This window comes from Accipiter gentilis, chromosome 14, assembly GCF_929443795.1.
Source record: "Accipiter gentilis chromosome 14, bAccGen1.1, whole genome shotgun sequence".
NCBI lineage: Eukaryota > Metazoa > Chordata > Aves > Accipitriformes > Accipitridae > Astur > Astur gentilis.
In genome coordinates this window covers 23,061,662-23,081,530 of record NC_064893.1, presented here as the reverse complement: position 1 = coordinate 23,081,530, position 19,869 = coordinate 23,061,662, and the positions used below count along the sequence as shown (strand labels likewise).

The 19,869-nt window shown below is 48.9% G+C and overlaps 1 protein-coding gene across 4 annotated transcripts in view; it reads left to right on the top strand.

Moving 5' to 3' along the window:
- The window catches only part of HNF4A (hepatocyte nuclear factor 4 alpha), a 38,106-nt gene extending 21,726 nt beyond the window's left edge, over nt 1-16,380 (top strand). For 2 of the 4 annotated variants that reach the window (XM_049817365.1, XM_049817364.1), the window contains exons 2-10: nt 352-526; nt 2,399-2,493; nt 4,980-5,086; nt 7,627-7,782; nt 11,101-11,188; nt 11,713-11,868; nt 12,152-12,388; nt 13,051-13,173; nt 13,815-16,380. In XM_049817365.1, coding sequence (XP_049673322.1) covers nt 352-526; nt 2,399-2,493; nt 4,980-5,086; nt 7,627-7,782; nt 11,101-11,188; nt 11,713-11,868; nt 12,152-12,388; nt 13,051-13,173; nt 13,815-13,957 — 1,280 coding nt within the window. In that variant the 3' untranslated portion in view covers nt 13,958-16,380. Of the gene's footprint in view, nt 1-348; nt 527-2,398; nt 2,494-4,979; nt 5,087-7,626; nt 7,783-11,100; nt 11,189-11,712; nt 11,869-12,151; nt 12,389-13,050; nt 13,174-13,814 lie in introns of all 4 variants that reach the window. The other 2 variants (XM_049817366.1, XM_049817363.1) reach the window with 1 other exon arrangement.
- The last annotated feature ends 3,489 nt before the right edge of the window (nt 16,381-19,869 follow it).

Genomic DNA, 19,869 nt, shown 5'->3' with positions numbered 1-19,869 from the left:
TGGCCACGCTACTGCAGCCCAAAGCATCTGCAAATCCCTGAGGAATTTTGGCTCTGCTTTGTGACTCCTGCAGATGGGTTTCCGCTTTGTCTGAAGGCATCGCTAGAGTCAGGCCTTTGAGAAGAGCTGTCTCAGCCTGGCACACAGGGAGCTTTTGCACACTCAAATTGCAATGACTTAAAACACTCGGAGTACCCATCACTCCTTACACACCTCTCTGACCAGCCCCTGCCGCGCAGTCTGGCTGCAGCTGCCTGGTTCCTCCAAAAATTAAGTCTCTCGCTGGAGACTGAGTTAGGAAATGTTGTCTGTCTGTCTCACTGTCTTCTTCCTGTATCCTTCCCCAAGCAGACACATCTCCATCAGAAACAGCCAACCTCAACACTTCCAACAGCATCGGGGTGAGCGCGCTGTGTGCCATCTGCGGGGACCGCGCCACAGGGAAGCATTACGGGGCTTCCAGCTGCGATGGCTGCAAAGGCTTCTTCAGGAGGAGTGTCCGGAAGAACCACATGTACTCCTGCAGGTAAGGACAGAGGGGACAGGTCGTGTGGCTGAGACAAAACAGTCCCTAGGAGCTGAACAGCAAAGCCCTCAAAGCGCAGCAGCATGGTGCTTCATTTTCTTCATTCTCCCTGCATCCTCCACCACCTTCCCTGACCTCACTCCCGGCCTCTGGGAAGGGTCAGAGACCACTCTCACTCTGGGATTGTCCTCCAGTGATCACTGGGGAAAGACCCTGGGAGCTATTGCCCCATTCTTTAGGGGCCATGCACATGCTCTTGCAAATGGATATGGCCAACCGTGGATGAGGCTAGCAAGCAAGGTGATGCCGGGGAGGAGAAGCCCTATTACAAGGGCTGAGCACCTTGCTATTCCCTGCTCTGAGTGCAGCGCAAACCCCACTCACTCCCTGGAGGCACTCCAATGGCCTCCCATCTCTCCTCCATCACGAGGTGGAAGTGTGTCTGCCACCTACCTAAAGTGCTGTCACTGCCTGTTACATGGTAAAAGAACATCTAAGGAGCAACAAGCTGGGCAGCGTAGCGTGCATGCCTCTGAGGACGAGGCACCCCTGTTGCTCCTGCAACTCATGCTCTGCACCTTGTTGGTGGTGGTAGCCCCACGGCTCTCCCGTGCCATCAGCGGCTGTGACCTGCCTGCTCCCTGCCCTGAGCAACCCACACGTAGAAAGTCGCAGGAGAAACCGAGGAATCCTCAGCTCACAGTGTCTAAATCACTTGGGCTTTTTGAGTGAGTTACTCCTGATGGCCTGACAGCCACTTGGAGAGCGTGAAGAGCAACATCACTCTAAAATCTGAGTGACAGAAAGAAGCCCCGGGATTATGAGTGCATGTGAAGCACATTATCACTTGCACCCCACGGTTATTTAAGCTGGCTGCCCAGGGAGCCCCCTCCTCACAGCTCCGGTGGAAAAGTCAAGGTGCCCAGTTCTTCAGAGACTAGGGCTTTTATATAAGTGCTACAGAAATGCTTAAAAAGCTGCTTTCAGGCATCCATTTGGGCAAATCTTAGCTTGGGGCTTTAAAAAGCATGGTAGAAACAAGCCTTTTCAAAAGCTACAAAACTCAGCATGGCTGGGAGCCCTTTCCCAGCTCTGTATGCCTTTGTCTTTACTTTGCAAACTTGGTCAATCCGCAATAAATTAGAGCAAATTTGCAAGTGAAATTCATGCTGCAAATGGCCACCAGCCTTGTGGTGTATGCAAGAGACACGCACATGGGAGATCAGCATTTGCCCTGCCATGTGCGATGGATTTGGTGATACAAGTGTGGAGGGACCTGGTTGCTTCCCAAGTCCTCTCTGAAGCACAGGTGGCTCCAGAGCTGTTCACACACCAGCGATGCTGTCCAGAGGTCAGAACCAACCTGCCTGGATCCCAGACACAGCCCCGGAGAGATGCAGGGACTTAAACCCACTTCTTAACCTTACTAGCTCAAGGACAACCTTCTACCCATTTTTTTTATTCAGGATAAACGCATTCTTCCTCCCTTCTAACTGGGATCTTACTTATAACAGAGGCTGGCAAGCTGGCTCTGACCCTCCTGGCTCACACTTTTAACTTCGCTGGCACTTGTTAGTCCATCACGAGCATCCTATGCCTCGTGGTTAGTGAGTAACACCAGCAGCCTGAGCTCCTGCATGCAACTCTAGCCCTTCCTTATTGAACATCCAGAGGTAGAGCAGAGGGCTGAGATGTTCAGTGCAAAGAAGAAACCTCAGGTTAAAGCAAGCGTGGAAATGGCACAGACTGTGGCTCCTTTCTCAGGGTGAGCCTCTGGGAACCTGCTCTGAGTGCATCTTGGAGCTCAGGGCTCTGTCTTGTCCTGCCTTCAGACTCAGTCTTGCTGCTCCTCTCATCTCTCTTTCTTCCCAGGTTTAACAGGCAGTGTGTGGTAGACAAAGACAAAAGAAACCAGTGCCGATACTGCAGGCTTAAGAAGTGCTTCCGAGCAGGAATGAAGAAGGAAGGTGGGTGGCGGCACGGCTTCCCCACACTCCCCCCAGCAGCAGTCACGCTGGCTCCATATATTTGTGGAAGCCCTCACAGCCCAAGGCCAGTCCCTGCCGTGTACATGCTTGCCCAGCCATCTTAGCCCCTCCACAGTGCTCTCCTGTGCACAGATCCAGACCCCCATCACAGGGGGGTTTAGGGAGAGTTTTGGCCTCCAGTCATGAGCCCTGCATGTGCCCAACCTGCCCGCTCCCACCCATGCGAAGTCCTTGCAAGCAGCCATTGTTCCAACAGTTGAGGGCAAGGCATGGGGGCCCTGTGTGCTCCCAAATTCAATTTCAGGGCCCCTTCTCAGGGCACCTCTCAAAATGCCAGCAAAGACAAGCCCACAGGAGTGCCGCAGGGCCATGCTTGTGTCTCAGAACTGCCCATGCTTGTACACACAAATCACACCCAGGCCTCTTCAGCTCACTCTTGCTCGCACTGACACACACATCACCTGTGCTCTCACAGAGCCGGGGCACCCGAGCAGTTTGGGAACACTTCTCAACATCAGTAAGAAGCAGAAACTTCAAAGAAGGCCTGGAAATTTGGAAACACTTTGGGAAAAACTGCTCTAAGTGCTGTTGACCCAGAGTCACCATCAAATCCATAGCTAGACAGGCGAGTCTGGCAAAGGCCTGTCATTTTGTGCTTTTTTTTCCTAATGTGCATATAGGTTCTTGCTGAGCCTCTGCAGAAAGCTGTTTTATCTGATACAGCAGCCGCAGCAGAAAGGACTTAGAGCAAGGTGGAGCATTTTGGCTATTTAATTCCATATGAAATGAGTAAAGATTTCCACCCCCCTGCATGGCCCAGGGTCCCCCCACCAACTTCCCTGCCTCTCTGCCTCTGCAGCCCTTCCAGGTCCCCGTGACTCAGACACAACAGGACAGGATTCACCCCTTGTTTAGCCCTGCGTGGTTCTCAGGAGTATTCACAGTGGCAAGGAAACCTGGGGCTGCTGTGGTCCTGCTGGTGGCCCTGCTGGTGGCCCTGCTGGTGGTCCTGTTGGTGGAGGGACAAACTGCCAGGGGCAAGCAGCCCAAGGAGCTGCCTGGCACCCTGCAGAGCTCACCCCATTGACTTCTGCAAAGGGACAACCAGGAGGCATTTGGCCCTGTTGTTCCCTGTAGAGAAATTAAACCCTGTGCTCCCCCCAGTTCACAACCCCTCGAGGAGAAACTTTGGAGAAAAGGGGTCCTTGAAGACAATGGGGAAGTACTAGTGGTTCCTGGGCAGCTTCCCCAGGAACACCAGCCTGCAGGAACACTTCTGAGTGGGAACATTTCTTCCCTGTTAAAGGGGATGAGGTATTGCAAGGAACTTGGCTTGACTTTACCTGAAGAACATAGGAATCCTCCTCTCCCTGGAGCGTCTGCTCATCCCATGCCCAGAGCTTTGCTGCTGTCTGTTAATATTCAATAGAAGTTACATTAGGTGCATGACCAGCTAATACTGAGCAAACATTTGGAAAACATCATGGCGTGACTGAACTCAGGGGCCTGCTACTGATAACAAGCAGCATAACCTTGAGAGCTCCTATTTACAGCCGCTGACTGCAGGGCTTTTCTTCTGGCCCAGCCTCATTATTGCTTTTTATCAGGCAAATTTATACATTGAGAACGTATCAATCCAGAGAGCCACCAGCCTAAGGCAGGGACTGTTCTGTTTCCCCTGCCATCATCAATACCTTATTTGAGCAGATGGCTTTGACTGGTGTGGCCATGGTGAGTTATGGCCAGCCCACGGCCTCGTGGCTGATAGAGAGGCAAATCCTCCCCCTCAGCACTACTGCTTCTGTTCTGGCTGCTGCCACCTCTAGACTCAAAGCCCAGGTCCTCAACACTAGACCAAGCAGGGAGACACACTGGGGCCAAACCTGACCTGGGACTCTCTTTACAATAAGGTATGAGAGAGCTCTGCTGCTCTGGAGAGATAAGGAGGAGCTGTTCCGCACTTCCTTCCTTGTTGTAGCTTAGATGGAATTTTTCCAGGTGCACCTATCTGGTGCGAGAGCTTCCCAGACGGAGCTCACAGAAGTCATGTGGACAGACAAAGAAGCCATGCAGATACTCCTCCATTTCACACATAAGCTTTGGGCTGCATGCGTGAGCATGGCCACTGTTTCAGACCCTGTATCTTGAAATTAAAAAACTTAAGAGCCAGATCCTTTGAAAGGAAACCTTCCCATTGAACTCTACAGGCTTTGAACCAGATGCCTGGGTTCTGTAATGATCCTGCCCCAGGAAAGCCTAATAAAGCAAATGTGAAAACAGAACCACCAGATGTAGTCAGCTCTCGTAGGCATCCCATCGCAAACCAGACGCAGCTGCACCTCCGCCTGCCAGGCAGGGAAGCTGGGAAACTGCAGCTAAGGAAGGGGAATGCCAAACGTCTGTGCTAGTTTTCAGTGTACAGTGTCACGAACAACCTGCAGCTCAGCTAAAATACTCTCTTGCAGCTGTACAAAATGAACGGGACCGAATCAGCACCCGGAGATCAAGTTACGAAGACAGCAGCTTGCCCTCCATCAGTGTCTTACTGCAGGCAGAAGTCCTGGCACAACAGGTACCTCTTCTTTCTTCTTTGGCAAAAACAAAAGCATCGGGCACTATCTGGCCAGTAGAGCCAGCCATTTAATAGCTTCAAATTACCACCTCTTTTTTAAGTAACTTATCTGCCAACTCAACACTGTTTTTTCAAAGGCATTTATTTGTTACCTGAAACCATCCCTTTAATGCTCTTTGGTCCAGAACCCAGTTGTAATTATATGCAATAATCTGTTCTGCTTTGATGGGACACATGAAGGCTGGAGAGCCTGCTGGAAGAAAATAGGGTAGAATCATTGAAATCTAAGGAGCTGCAGCTGCCTAAGCCAGCCGAGGGGGTGGCCTTGCACAAGCAGCTTTCCTTCCCCATCGGCTGTTAGGAACTTCAGATTCTGGCTTCCTGCACAGTTTCACAAGGAATCAGTTTCATACTTGTTTTGTGCAGATATTCTTTCCAGTGTTTGCTTGAAATTCCCCATTTCCACAAGCATAGTGCCAACACTTATTTCCTAGAGCATTCACCTGAAAAGATGATTGCAATTTAAAAATCTGGATATTGCAAACAGTGTACATCAGATCAGCACTCTCTGGGAGGACACAGGACATGATGGGAGCACACAGGCTGCAGGGAGGATTTGTCTGCAAGAAGAAGTGATGAGGATGGGGCTGTGCTGGAGGCAAGAGCTGCCACTCTTTATGGAAGGAGGGAAGAACAGAACTCCTTGTCTCAGGGAAAATGAAAAGGGGTTCAAGCTGGCAGTCTATGTTCTTCCTTGCTTCAAGGGTCACATTGCCCTGAAGGCTGCCCCGGGAGATGCTCTGGGACAGGACATGCTGTGCTCTGGGCTCCATGCTACGACTCAGGCTGTAAGCTCCACTTCCCCGAGGAGGGGATATGCCGGTAGGGCCAAGGGCCAATCCTGTACACAAGAAGCATATCCAATCTCATCCCATGCCTCACCTTGTCCTACACAGGCCCTAATATATTTATATACCCTATAAAAATAATACTGGTGCTGCTCCCAGAGGTGTGAGTTAATGGGGTCTCAAGTCACCAGATCCACAACGGAAGGACATTTCTGGGACTCTGAGTCCTGCAGCGGCATCGTATGTAAGTCTGAAGCAGGGTCTGCTGATAAAAACTACAACCATCGTCAAATCCAGGGGAGCTCCTGCTCTCCCACAGAGCACAGAGCGACTCATTAAACAAGGCAGGCTCCAGCATGGTAATTGGTAACTTTTATGTGCCTAGCTAATTAGAACAAGATACTGCTGAGGAGCTGCCTTCTCCAAGATCTCGGGTCACTCACTCAGAGGTCTTTATTTATTTGCTAAGCCTTCCGGGCTCTCTGATTAGGGTAATACATGGTGAGATTTTTACAATCTTATTTATTCAATAATAGCTCGAGAGCTGGAAAGCTTCCAGGTAATGCAACCTGAAAAAAAAAAAAAAGCAGATGGCATTTGAATTCCACTTCCTTGGGGAGGCTGGCAGGGTCCAAGCTGAAAATGCTGGCAGGAACAGGACAGGAAGAGCTGATGTTGTACAAGAGCAGAGAGGGCAGGCAGAGGGCAGTGATGGGGTTGAGTTAATTGCTTACAGAAGCATGAGGATAAAGTAGTGACTAAGGGCAAATTTTTAGATGAGCTGGGTGAGCAGCTATGCATGAGAACCGGGCAGGAGGTTGGGTGCCTGGTTTAGGGGGACATATTCTTTCCAGCTCTGTGTGACAGTACTTGCAGAGTTGTCAGGCTTGTCCTTCACAAATGAAATGGCCCCATTTGCCTCTGCAATCACAAATAATTTGCCACGCAAAAAATGCAACCTGTGTTGTGGGCATGTTTGCACATGCGAAGTTTTGCCAAAAGGGCCTAAAAGCTGGCGGGAGGTGGGAGGTGGTTGTCTTTAAAGTCTGTCTTTAGCATTTCAAATTGGGTAATGTCAAATATTAATGACCTGGCGCTCACAGAAAGCAATGTCAGACCTGCAAAGCTACCTTCAGAAGAGGCTTTTTGTGCTCATGCTGACTCAGACAGAAGGAGAAGTAGAGCCTGCGTGTCTCCTGTCAAAAGCAGACAAGGCAGGTCTGGCCAAGCACTGACTCTGGAGCAGCGTGGAAGGGGGAGCCGTTCTCTGCCCTTTGGTGGGACCAAGTAGCTTGTGCAGCAGCACTGGGTGGATGTGTCCTTGTTACTGGTGAGGCTGACTGCTACACGAGCCCCTCTGTTCCCTCCTGGATCTTGAGCGAGCACATTTGTTCAGTGCGAGGAAGACCTTGGCTTTAGAAATATTCTGCGCTTTCCAGTCTATTTAAGACATGACAGATTACCAAGATGATCCACAGACTCAGCTCTGAAGCATTTCATGTTCACAGATCCCCAAGTTGATCTCAATTTAATTGAGTTGTGCTGGGCCGTGTATTCTGGGGGCTGGATGTGCAACAGAAAAAAGTAATCATTGGTGCTGGAGTCTGTATCAAAACAACCTATGGGCTGGGGATTTTCCTGTCTGTTTCCTCTGTGGCACTGAAAGCTGAAGGATCTCTTTTCTCCTTCCAGATATCATCCCCAGTTCCTGTGATCAACGGAGACATCCGAGGGAAGAAGATTGCCAACATCTCCGACGTGTGCGAGTCCATGAAGCAGCAGCTGCTAGTGCTGGTGGAGTGGGCCAAGTACATCCCTGCCTTCTGCGAGCTGCCCCTGGATGACCAGGCAAGTCCCCCCTTCCACCCCACCTTGCTCCACCCTGGTGAAGGCAGCGGGGAGCCGAAGGAGAGACAGGCAGCTGAGACCTTCAAAGAAAATGTGCATTGTCAACTCTCTTATCCTGACTGCTGCAGCTGATTGGGAACGGCATCCATACAATGCCAGCACAGGCCATTTGCATGTGCAGCTAATCAGTCGATGAGCACAGTCATGATAACACTGAGCTCAAATTAGGTACACAATCAGGTGTGCATTTTGCATGGGTCTATCAGTCAATTATTTAATTAAAGTTTGTGCAGCACTTTGAAAACCTGAAGTGCTATACAAATACTTAGTGTAATCAGACTTAGTAGGACAGACTTCTAGCCTAAGGTCTGCTCAAGACTTAAAACCAAATCTGCCTGTCTATCTTTCTTTCTACTTCTTGCCTGGGGATATGTTTGTATCCATTCCCCTGGTGTTGAATCACTAAAACGAAATACTAGTTTTCTCCCAAGGCAATAAGAAAATCTCTCTTTAGAATTAAAAAGCAGAAATACATTTGCATTTGACACAAATTACTAAAATTATATTTGCTGATTCCATAACCAAGACAAGCACCGTGGCTTTGAAATCCTTTGTAAAACTATACCGCAGGATCTCAGGCAGCCTCAAAGAGATGCAAGGAGATGTCTCCTGTGTCTGTCTGAAGTCTGCAGCAGATGTTACAGACATGATGTGTGCCCCGCCTTGAACAGCACATGTGGATGGTGAGGAGGCTCCAGAGGGAAGGGATAGCACTTCTGGCAGGGTATAGAACTTCTGGCAGTGGCCCGTACAGGTCCTGTTCCAGGTAGGAAGGTATTTCCAGTCTTCCCAGTGTTCAGTCACAAAATCAGCATGGATCTTCTTCAGCTAGGATCAGTCTCCAGCCCTGTTGATATACAGATAATTTTTACATCATGAGGAGAAAGGATATCCAGAAAGTGAGAGCATCCAGCTGATCAAAACCCCTTAAATCCTAAAACTGAGATCTTCAGTAATAACCCAGCAGCACAAAGCCCTGGGAATTCAGCGCTGTTAACACAGAGCGTATTTCCCTCCTTACTATTGTGTGTAAGTGCTAAATCGTATAAATTGGCAAGAAATCTGTTAAACTCCTAAGGCAAATACAACTCAAAAATTATGAAAAAACAAAATGAACTCCAATGGCCAATGACATTTACACAGCAAACAGGCTGCAGCCCAGCGGAGGCTTGCGCAGCTCTGCAATAACCCATTGTATCCTTGTGCCATTTGGAACAGAGGCAGTAAACCTGGTTAATAACACTGCAAACTACGGCAATTTCCATGTGAGTTCATTTTACATTTGTGGGGCTGCAAAATTTCTCAAAGAAGAAGAAGCCTCATGATGACATTGTCTGAAGGCTGCCTTCCCACAGAGGCGAGGCTGCTCTCAGTAGGCTCCACAGGCTTGTCTCAACTGAAATAGGTCTTCTGTTGTGACCAGCCACCCCTCGTCATGAGCAGTTCCCAATCTGTCCCAAAGGGCTTGAGAGGAAAGACTGTGCTGCATCAAAATTAACCAATGAATGCCACCCATGCTTTTGAAGGACAGTACAAGAACAGAGGCAGCAGATACTCACGGGAGTGCAGGAGGAAGGACAGAAATGCCAGGGAGCAGGAATGAACAAAACTTCGTGCAAGCCAGCTGCCCAAGGGTCCTGAGAGCCAGTCAAGACATGTCTGGTGGGAACATTTAATGTTGGGAAACACTGTTACATTGTCATTAAAATATTGCCTGAGAATGAATAATCTCTGCCAACATTTTTAAAGGAAAGGTCATACCCAACCCCTCATTCTTCCTCTGCACCAAAATGTCAAAGTACTGGGTTTGATGGGGCAAAGCCATTTCATTTCAAATTTAAAGTTCTATTCTGTTGTGCTACAACTTTTATGTTTATCGTAGTTCACAGTGAGATGCTGTATCTCAGGTTGATCATTGCAAGAACAAATATCAAATGAGATGGTTTTGCCTTGTTGAAGTAATTTACTTTAACCCTGCTCAAACAAGCAAATTTTATGGAAACAAAACCAGTGAGCTTTCTCAGTCAGCTTTCAAACTGAGCTTTCTTGAATTTGCATTAGGCAGGAAATTTCTACGTGAGGGCTTTGCTCCCCCTTGGGACTCACAGTTTTTCCATCCTTTTCAAAGTTTCGTCAGATAGGAAAGCTCATTTTTTTGCAGCTCTGGTAATTACAAGCAGCTTGGCTAACACATCCACCCATGTTTGGATAGCGATAGAGAGGCTAGGTTTTGGCATACAGATAAAGGTTTCCAGGCATCCTGTGTCCAGTCTTTCTGCAAGGACCACCACTCTCTTTATTTTGCATAACTCTTTTTCACCCTCTGCAAAAAAAAATCCCTCTCTCAGACATCAGCATCTTTTCTAACCAGAGCTCTCTTCTATGGGTGACACACTTATCCCCACCCCTTTCTGGTGGGATAAGACTTCTCTTGGCTTTGTCAGATGCTGAGGGATAACACACTGGAAAAATGGACCATTCCCATCAGGACACACTTTTCAGAATCTCTCCATTAATGTTTAATGATTGTTTTCTCCAGCAGAGGCTCCTGGCTGGACATTAAGAAGCCTCTGTGTCAGGCTGTCCAATCGTTAACTTCTGTTTCTGCCTAAATCTCTGAAATTTTTAACTTAAGGAGGGCAAAAGATTCAGAACATTCTCAGCAGCCACTGGAGGGTGTAAAATGAAACACTTCAATCATTAACATCAGGGCAGAAAAACATCCCTTTGGCTTCCCTGGCCCAAATGCCCATTGCTGCCGAGGGAACAAATGGCCAGAGGATGACCCCATCAGCCGGGTGGACGTGGGTCCCCATAAGTGTGATTTCAGTGGGAGGTGGGCACGGCCCAGAGGGACAGCAACTGTCCCCAGCAGTGGATCGTACTTGTGCCCACTTCCCAGGCTGGAGCATGGTTCCTGGTTCTGCACTTGGGAGGAGTTGCCTTGTCTGCAGACAGCCTACTGTGAACATGTCGTGCTGCTGGTTTGAGGTCCTGGGACAGTCTAGCATGTTCTTGCTCATGACATGTGCCATGAATATGGGATGTTTCAGGTGCTGTCTACTAGTTCTGCTGGATTTATACCTGTTTATGCACAGGAGTAAACCACTTTTTGACCTCTTTTTCTGACTGACTGGACAGGGGCTCTCACTCCCCACCCTTGAGTGCAGTACAGGAATGCTGGGCTTTCCCTCTTGCTTATGTGAAACCACAGCTTTGTCTCTGCATCACCCAGATAACTTTTCCCTGCCCTTGCAGGTAGCACTGCTGCGAGCACATGCAGGGGAACATCTGTTACTGGGAGCTGCCAAGAGGTCCATGGTGTTCAAGGATGTCTTGCTGCTAGGTAAAGAGTGCACTTCTGCTCCCGGCCCATCAGCTTCTGTGAAGCTTCCCTGCCAGGGTGAAGGAGAGGGTAGTTCAGTGTTTGCAGGCATCATTTTTGCAGGGTGGTGGCTTGAGCTTTTCTGTATTTTAGCAAGCCTAGCACAACCTCTGGGTGCAGCTAGGCCTGGCTGACATTCACATCAAGGCCATGACATGTGGCAAAGTTGGGGGACTATCAACATTCACATTGCCCGCCCCTCCTGGTTTGTGTAAGCAGGCTGTGGTGTGATTGAGAAAAAGGCTCTTGCTCCTCAGTCAGCTTTTCCTCGCTTGAGTGACTCCTGTGTAAGGAGAGGCTGCTCTGGCAACACAGATCAGCATTTCTGGCGGGCTGAGCCAGGGAAGGGGCTGAAGGAGGAACTTCTTAAGTCCTCCACCCTCAAAATTATCTCAGCATTGGTTACTTGGGTTTTGAGCTCCTTGCCGCCCTTGATAAGTGTTGGGCAATGACAAGGCGATGGTCTCTGTGCTGCTTGTCCAAAGGAAACGACCACATCATCCCACGGAACTGCCCCGAACTGGTAGAGGTGAACCGCGTAGCCATCCGCATCCTGGACGAGCTGGTCCTCCCCTTCCAGGAGTTGCAGATAGATGATAATGAATATGCCTGCTTGAAAGCCATCATCTTCTTCGACCCAGGTATGCTCCAGCTTGGTGAGGGTTACCATCAGAGGGGACTAGTCTGGGTTATGCCAACTAATACTGGTCCTGAGTTGTGGAAATGCTGCCTGGTCTCCTCTCTGGGCCAAACTGTTCCTAGAGGGAGGGGAGAAGTCAGCCTAAGAAGAGAAAAAACATCCATTACAGCAGAGGATAGAGAATCAGAGACAGCTCACCTCAGCCTGCGCCCAGACTTGATGTTATTACTGAGGACAGCTCCTAGGGAAGCAGCCTGCATAGTTTGTTTTGCGGGTTTTTTCAGATGCCAAAGGACTCAGCGACCCCTCAAAGATCAAGCGGATGCGATACCAGGTGCAGGTCAGCCTGGAGGACTACATCAATGACCGGCAATACGACTCACGGGGCCGCTTCGGGGAGCTGCTGCTGCTGCTGCCTGTGCTGCAGAGCATCACCTGGCAGATGATAGAGCAGATCCAGTTTGTCAAGCTCTTCGGCATGGCAAAGATTGACAACCTGTTGCAGGAGATGCTGCTGGGAGGTGAGTACTTGAGGGTCCTACAAGAGGCCTCTTAGTGTTCCCTGATCACTGTCCCCTTGAGAACCTCCATAGCCATTGTTTCCTACCTGAAAAAAGGTGGAGACAGCCTGTATGCAGGTCAGCCCTTGCCTCACACAAAATTATCTCCCCCTATCATTGGCAGTGGTAACAAAGGGTCCCCCATTTCTACTCACCTAAAGAGATGCATTAGCTGTGCATCTCTTTACAGAGAGGCATCCCCAGCCCTCTGCATGCAGACGAGCATTGCTGTGCAACCCCCAAACTCCCATCAGCCAGCCATTTCACTAATCCTTCTCTGTGTCAGAAGGGCGTCATCAAAACAAAAGGGTCTGAAAGCTCAGATTTTCTAGTGGGAGCATCCAATGGGACAAAACAAAATGAAAAGTTGCCACTGTGCTATTCTTTAGATGGAGCTGTGACTCAGGAAGAGAGGAATACGATCCTGTATAAGCAGAAATGCAGGCAGAAGGCAGGGGTTAGTAAGCCCAAGGCATCCATGGAGGAAAATGGGAAGGGTGTGCTCCAATCACATATGCACAAGCTGATCACGCACAAAGCCTTGGACATTTTGGTGCAGTGGGTCTGCCCATCTGAACTGTCTCCTGCTACTGTGACAACTAATGTATTATGCACATTTTCAGGCTCATCAAGTGAAACACCGCATGCTCACCACCCCCTGCACCCTCATCTGATCCAGGAGAACCTGGGAACAAATGTCATTGTGGCCAACACAATGCCTCCTCAGATGCACAACGGGCAGATGTGTGAGTATCACCAGAGAGACAGAGAGCTCCCAGGAGAAACCGAGAGCTTTCCAATGTGCCTGTGGAGGTAATTCCTACAACACAAGGAAAATTTCCATGCGAGACAAAGTCTCTGATAATGAGTGTGTGAGAAATTCCTATGCAGAAAGGAGAGAAAGACAAACAGAGAAGTGGGTTAGATTAGATTAGGCTAGACTAACTGATTCAACAAAATGTTCCCTGGCAGACTGTAACTTTTATATAGCCCTTAAGGGGCTGAGTGATCCCATCCAGTGCACACTGAAATCAATGGAAAGGCTTTCTTTCCCTTGAATGGTTCAGACACACTTCACTTTGCCCTCTGCAAAAACACAGGGGAATCTGGTCCATCACCCAGGGCCACCACATGGGGCCACTACTTAGGAATTTGGGCTGAGATGACAGCTGACCAAAAAAGTGACCAGTACAGGTCCAAATGCCAGCAGCTCTCCTCATTCAATGTTCATTACTGTGGTTCTTCCAGGGCATCTAATTGTGCCTGAGCTATGGTTTTGCTACAGAGCCTCTGCCTTGCTTACACCTGAACTTCGCACAACTGAGGCTAGGTCCCAGTGCTATCCGGTCCATGAGGCTCTCTTCTAATTTTGTTTCTCTCTCTGTAGCTACTCCAGAAACTCCACAGCCATCTCCACCTGCAGGCTCAGGACCAGAGCAATACAAGCTGCTGCCCGGAGCCATTGCAACCGTGGCAAAACAGCCCACCTCCATCCCTCAACCCGCCATCACGAAACAGGAGGTCATCTAGCAATCTGCAGACCAGATGGCCTCATTTAGAAGACCGTGTGGGACAAAAGCCTGAACTGACTCTGTCACTGTGAAAAGAGAAGCCATCCAGAGGTCAATGGGTGCAAACACACGGACTTGCTTATTGGACTAGTCCACCACCACCAAAAGCTGTCTTCCTGCAGCTACGGACAGCGTGTGCCACGGGCAGCCCTGAGTCCCAGAACTAAAGTTGAAGCCTTACTGAAACCCTCAGTCTTTGTTAGAAGGGCCAGATTTCTGCCTCCCTCTGTGGGGAGGTTGCAGTGACTGGCTGGGGACAGTGCACCTGGCTGTTCCCCCATTGCCACCTCTCAGCATTGGTTCAGCACACGCCAGTCCCTGTGAACAAGCAATTCCCTGTGCTATGTGAATGGAGGGTTTCCCTCCTGCAGCCATGCCAGCTCCCCAGACAGTCCCCAGTCCAGCCAAACTTGATGGAGATGGAAGCTCCCCCAGGAGCATCACAGCATCACAGAAGGTGAAGCACACGGGTTTTTCCCAGGCAGCACTGGCAGAACCACTCCTCAGCCTTGGCTAGTCCCAGGTCTTTGCATGGTGTCACCTTCCAGCACACTAACTCCCCCCGCTGGGTCTAACAAATCTTTTCAGCTAATACCGGGGCAAAGTCTGGCCCACGAGGATTCTCCGCTATTTGGATCCTTCTGCCTTTTGAGGGGTTTTGTTATTTCCGTGCCATGACCACCCTCCCACCACAAGGCTCAAAGAGGCAACCACTGCCAAATCCTTCCCTTACACCACTTACTGCCTCCTTGCTACCTGGACTGGGAAGTTGGGGGACCACCGGATTCAGGAGATTTCAGCTAATGGGACGAGGTCATCCCCATACAGGCTGGCGGTGGGCAGCACTGCCCAAAATATCAGTGGCCCCACTATTGCCTCTCAGCTGCCAGAAGACAACCACTTGATGCCTATTTGGAAGGAAGCGGGGGTAAGGACATACAAAGGGGAGAGACCTGTGAGGGTGAGAAGAGCCCGAGCTTCACAGGTTGGACCAAGGTCTTGGGCTGCCTAAGTGATGACCTAGGATCTCAGTTCAGACCCAGTTTTAATGCTAAAATATGCCATATAATCTACTTGTCTAGTCCAATGCCACTCCTTCAGCTTAGAGTGGTTGATAACAGATTTATAGGTCTTCATAACATGATAAGAATTCATTATGGCTCCTTCAGACCTCAGAGGGTCTGAGGGCAGTAACCTCAAAACCACAATGCTTTGAGTCCTGCAGAGAAGAACAACAGAGGTCAAGGAAAGACCCTGTCTCACCCAAGCCCCTTGGGTCTGCCCCAGCCTTGAGGCTACACCCGCCTGCCCTGCTCCCTCCCTGCCACAGTCCCCGTTTCTCTGTGCCTGCCTGTGCCAAAACCCTGCAGATCTGACCTTTGGTTTAGAGCTGAAACCAGGAAAGGAGCCTCCCGCTCCCAGCACATGCCTGTCTGGGTGCCAGCAGGGCTGGAGCTCGCAGAGCCCTGCACAAATTCAGGCTTAGAATAATTTTTGGCAGCACAAGGCAATAGCAGCTCTAACTAACCATAGACTACGTGGGGCGCTGGCCTCTCAGGAAGATGAAGCTGGTGGAACCATGGCTGCCGAGAAGTCCCTGGCAGGGACGAATCCGAGCCAGCCTAGCCAGAGGAGCTGCAGGTCTGTCCCTTGATTTCCAATGCAAAAATGAAACACCTCGCCTTGTGCTGATGGTGTCAGAAGTATTGTATCATCTCTCAATGCTGGTGGCATCGTACTAAGTAATTTATTGCAATGATGAACCCAATCATTTTCTGTAAATTATTTTGTAAATCATATTGATTATTTATAATCGGGAGATTAAATGCAAAAAACCCATAATAACCAGGCTGTCTTTTCCAACTGCAGCAACCTTTTTTCCTGTATGTAGACATACTCTGTGGGGAATCCTTTCTGGTCCATTTGCACCAAGCATTCCTCGATATTGTACATTAATTTTTGCTGGTTACTGCCTTCCAATGGAAACAGAGGAATATTTCTTCACTAGAGTTTGTATTCATGAAAAAAAAGAAGAAATAAATGCAAAAATATTTTCTAACTTTTCCCAGACAGATGGATTTCTTTCTTCTGGGAAGATTTATTTTAAATCAAGGGGCTCACCTCCCTGTTGGTCTGAGCACAAAGCATATGTGTGTTGGGGAAAAAGCCCAAACAAGTGTTTGATGCTGTCGCCAGCTGTCACTATTTCCTGGCAAGCCTAATGTTAGCTGGTGTCTGTCCTGAAGCCATGTGTGCTGGAATCATAAGATTGAATGACAATCCTAATTTTCATTAAAAGAAAAACAAACATGAAGAGTAAATATTTGCTTTCATGATTCCAGGGAGCTTAAAGACTTGAAATAACCACACTCCGAAAGCCAAGCAAAGGAAGCCAAAATATGTTATTAGCATTTCAAACATGTTCATTTTTAAGTCCTTCCTGTATTTCAAAGGTAATTTCTGAGCACTTTGGGGTGATGATTCTGCTTTGGTTCTCATATAGCCAACGTATTGCTGGCAGCAGGTACAGCCAAAGGCAGACTGAGCCTACAGGGCACAATAAGATGATAAAGTGAAAGTCAATTTGTCACTGGTTGTAAAGGTGAAGAAATACACTGACAATTAGAGAAGGCTCTTAATGGCCTGCTCTTCCGATCACAGGAGCCTGCTCTCAGCTGTAGCATGCCCAGGAAGATAATGGGAAGATGGGAGAGAGGTCTAGATGGCTGTAAAGATTAGGTATCTGGGGAGGAACAACATCCAGCATTTTTAGCTCTGATCTGCAGGAGATGCCCCTCATGTTCCCCCATCTCCGGCCATGGGAAATGAGGTAGGCAGTCTCATCCCAGGTATGAGAGATGAGAAGCAGCCTGATTTTCCATCCCACTTGCATATCTAGTGGCCTCCCAGTGACAGTCACGCTAGTGAAAACTGTCAGCACGTATGAGATGCAAGGATGAGATTCAGACTGTGAGAACCATGTGGAGACAGCACTTAAAGCCTGCCTCCAGTCTGCAGCCAAGGACCCAGGAGAGTAGGACAGACCTGAAATAACATGTCCTCAATACCTGTGCACCCGTGATGACCCAAAGCCCCAACACCATCGCTGAATCCTTGAACAAGGTCAGAAAAGGTAGTCACAGGACCCATGTTATCTCAGATAACGACTGAGTGGTTAGTCCAGTCAAGAGAAGGAAAAGGAGTTAGTTTCTTCTCTTTAAACTGGAATAAAAACCAGGACTCCTCTAATTGTCACAGGAACCATGTGACCCATGGTTGGTTTCACCTGGGTATATGCCCTAAAAACTCCATATATGTAATATCGAATCTTTGAAGCAATAAATTCTCCTGGATTCCTTCCCACGAACTGCTCTATCAAGGTTGCCCTTTACCTGGTTAATCTTAAATCAGTGCAGTACCTACAGGAGGTTTCTTATTGCTGGATTCAGCTTACTTGGGAAAAAACCCACAAACTGCCCCAGAGACAGCCTTGTCCTTAAGTCGCGTTCTTGATCCCAACCCTCACCTCTTTTGTCACTCCAGCCTGGAATCACCCTGGGATACTGGTCTTGCCACTCATGGGCTGCGTTTTATCCTGCTGGGCTCCCTGGAGCCCACAGGCAATGACCCATGTCACAGGAGGTGGCTGCCATAGAGACAGCTAGTATTGGCCTTTAAGACACAACTTCTTTACGTTGTTTTTGGACATGAGAGCTTTTTACTGACCTTGTCTGTGCTTGCAACCTAGACTATGGATGATTTCCTGGAGAGCAGTATCTCCAGCTGTGAAATCTTCTCACAATGTCCAACCAAAGATCTGTGAAAGTGGTATTTTTAGGTCCTCTGGCCACTATGAAATGCATTCTTTTCATATTCCTTACATAACCTTCATCTGAAATAACCAACAGGCTTTGGAGCCTTTTCCACAGCTTTCATATCTCAGTGGAAGAAAAAAAAAAAAGGCAAACGAGTTTTATGGCCTGCATATCATCTCTGACAAAAGTAACTACTGCTGCTATTAAACTTGCAAGTGCACACACAGGCACAGATAGTGATGAACAAGAGGCAGCAGGGACGGCTCAGCAACGTGGCACTGCTGAGCCAGGCAATTCTGTGTGCCAGGCTGGCCAGTCCCTCAAGGCTGGGTGCAAATACCACCAACCAATTTGGGAATTCAGGCCACACACTGTACAATCCCTTTCCACTCAGAGAGGTTGTAAAAGGAAGGGTAAGGTGTGGGTATGTTTAAAATCCCTCTCCCCATTCCTAATTGAGGTGTGACCCTGATAATCATAAACACACCTAGCACCTGAAAAATTGCCAGCCAGGCCAATAAAAATGGCAATATAGTGTCAGCTTCGTTAGGTGTAGAATAAGCAGGAAAGCTTGGCACAAACAAGACTGCAGTCATGTCGTTCAGTTCAGTGTCCTGTGTAAGAGACAAGAGGCTGCTGGGGTCAACAGTGCTCCCAGTTCAAGCCCAGGGGGAGAAGAGTTCTGAGTTTAACCTGGGTCTTGGGAAGGAAGGTCGTTTGGGAGCTGTATTTCCAAGGCTTACTCTGGCTTTAGACCTGGAGTGATGGCAGGCTTGCCTGGTCATGGCTACTTCATCAGCTTTCAGAGGCCTGAGGCCACCCCTAACTTGGGAGATCAGTTGCAGAAGAAGGTACGGATTACACAAACCACAGGGCTCTGCAGCCATGCTCCATTTCAGTCCCTCGCATCTGGCAGCTCTGCCAGGCTGGGACCTGCAGTCCCTTGTGACCCCACGCACACATGAAGACCAGGGAGTCCTTCTGAGCCTGGGGGATCCCACACCAGATGACTCTGGTCTCGGGAGCTGTTGTGATTCCCTGCATCCTCCTAGAAACTACTATGGGTGCCATAAACAGTGCAAGAGCTGCCTGAGGCACATGCCTGGATAGACACCCACAGCAGAAAACATTGTGATTTGGACAGGAATTGCTCACTGCAGCTGCCAACCCAGGTGTTAGCACTGGCTGGAACATGACAAATTCCCCCTCACTGACCAGGAAAATCATTACAATAAAGTAACTCAATAATACACTTCTCTGTTCCTCTCCAGGATGCTCCAAAACTTTACTGTGCCTTAAAAACACCCATTAATTGATCCTGCCAATAGGTTAGTATTACCATTAACCACCGACTTGGAGCACACTGGTTCATCCATATCCTAGGATCCACTCAGAGCTGATTTGCAGAGGATACAAAGCCTTAAAGGTCCACCTAAATAGACATGGAGGTCCCCAGCTCATGCACCAGCTAAGATGGCAAGCAACTGACAAAAAAAACTTGAGGCAGAAGCAGCCAAGAGAAACCTTAGTGCCAGACTCAGAATCCCTGACTCTGGACTATAGCACTTCTGGCACAGATAAAGGACAACCATGGGGGTCCTCAATTCTGGGTGGTTTTTAGCCCTCTCTTAAAATTACCTTAAAGTGTGGAAGTGGAGCAGCATCCTCTCACCTGGGAGAGCACACTGGAGAACTGCTGTGCTGCATGCCCATAGAGGAGGCAGTGGAGACAGCTCCAGCATCGCAGGCTCTTACTTTTCCATTGAAAACCTACTATTTCCAGGCTCCTCACAGCCCATCATGCAGCTGCATTCCTTCACCCCAAGGCTGTGCAAGTGCCTGAGATATTACATAGGCGTTACTCCAACATCCAACCCTGCTTCACTCCTTCCCACTGATATAAGGGCTTGTGATGGAGACCACGCTGAAAGCCCCAAGAGTTAAAGCATCCAGTCCAACCCAGGGAGCAGCAGTGCTTCCCTCATTCTGTCCCGGGAAATTATCCTATACCATTTACCAACTCCTGCAGGAGCAAACCGGAGTGTTTCTAACTGCT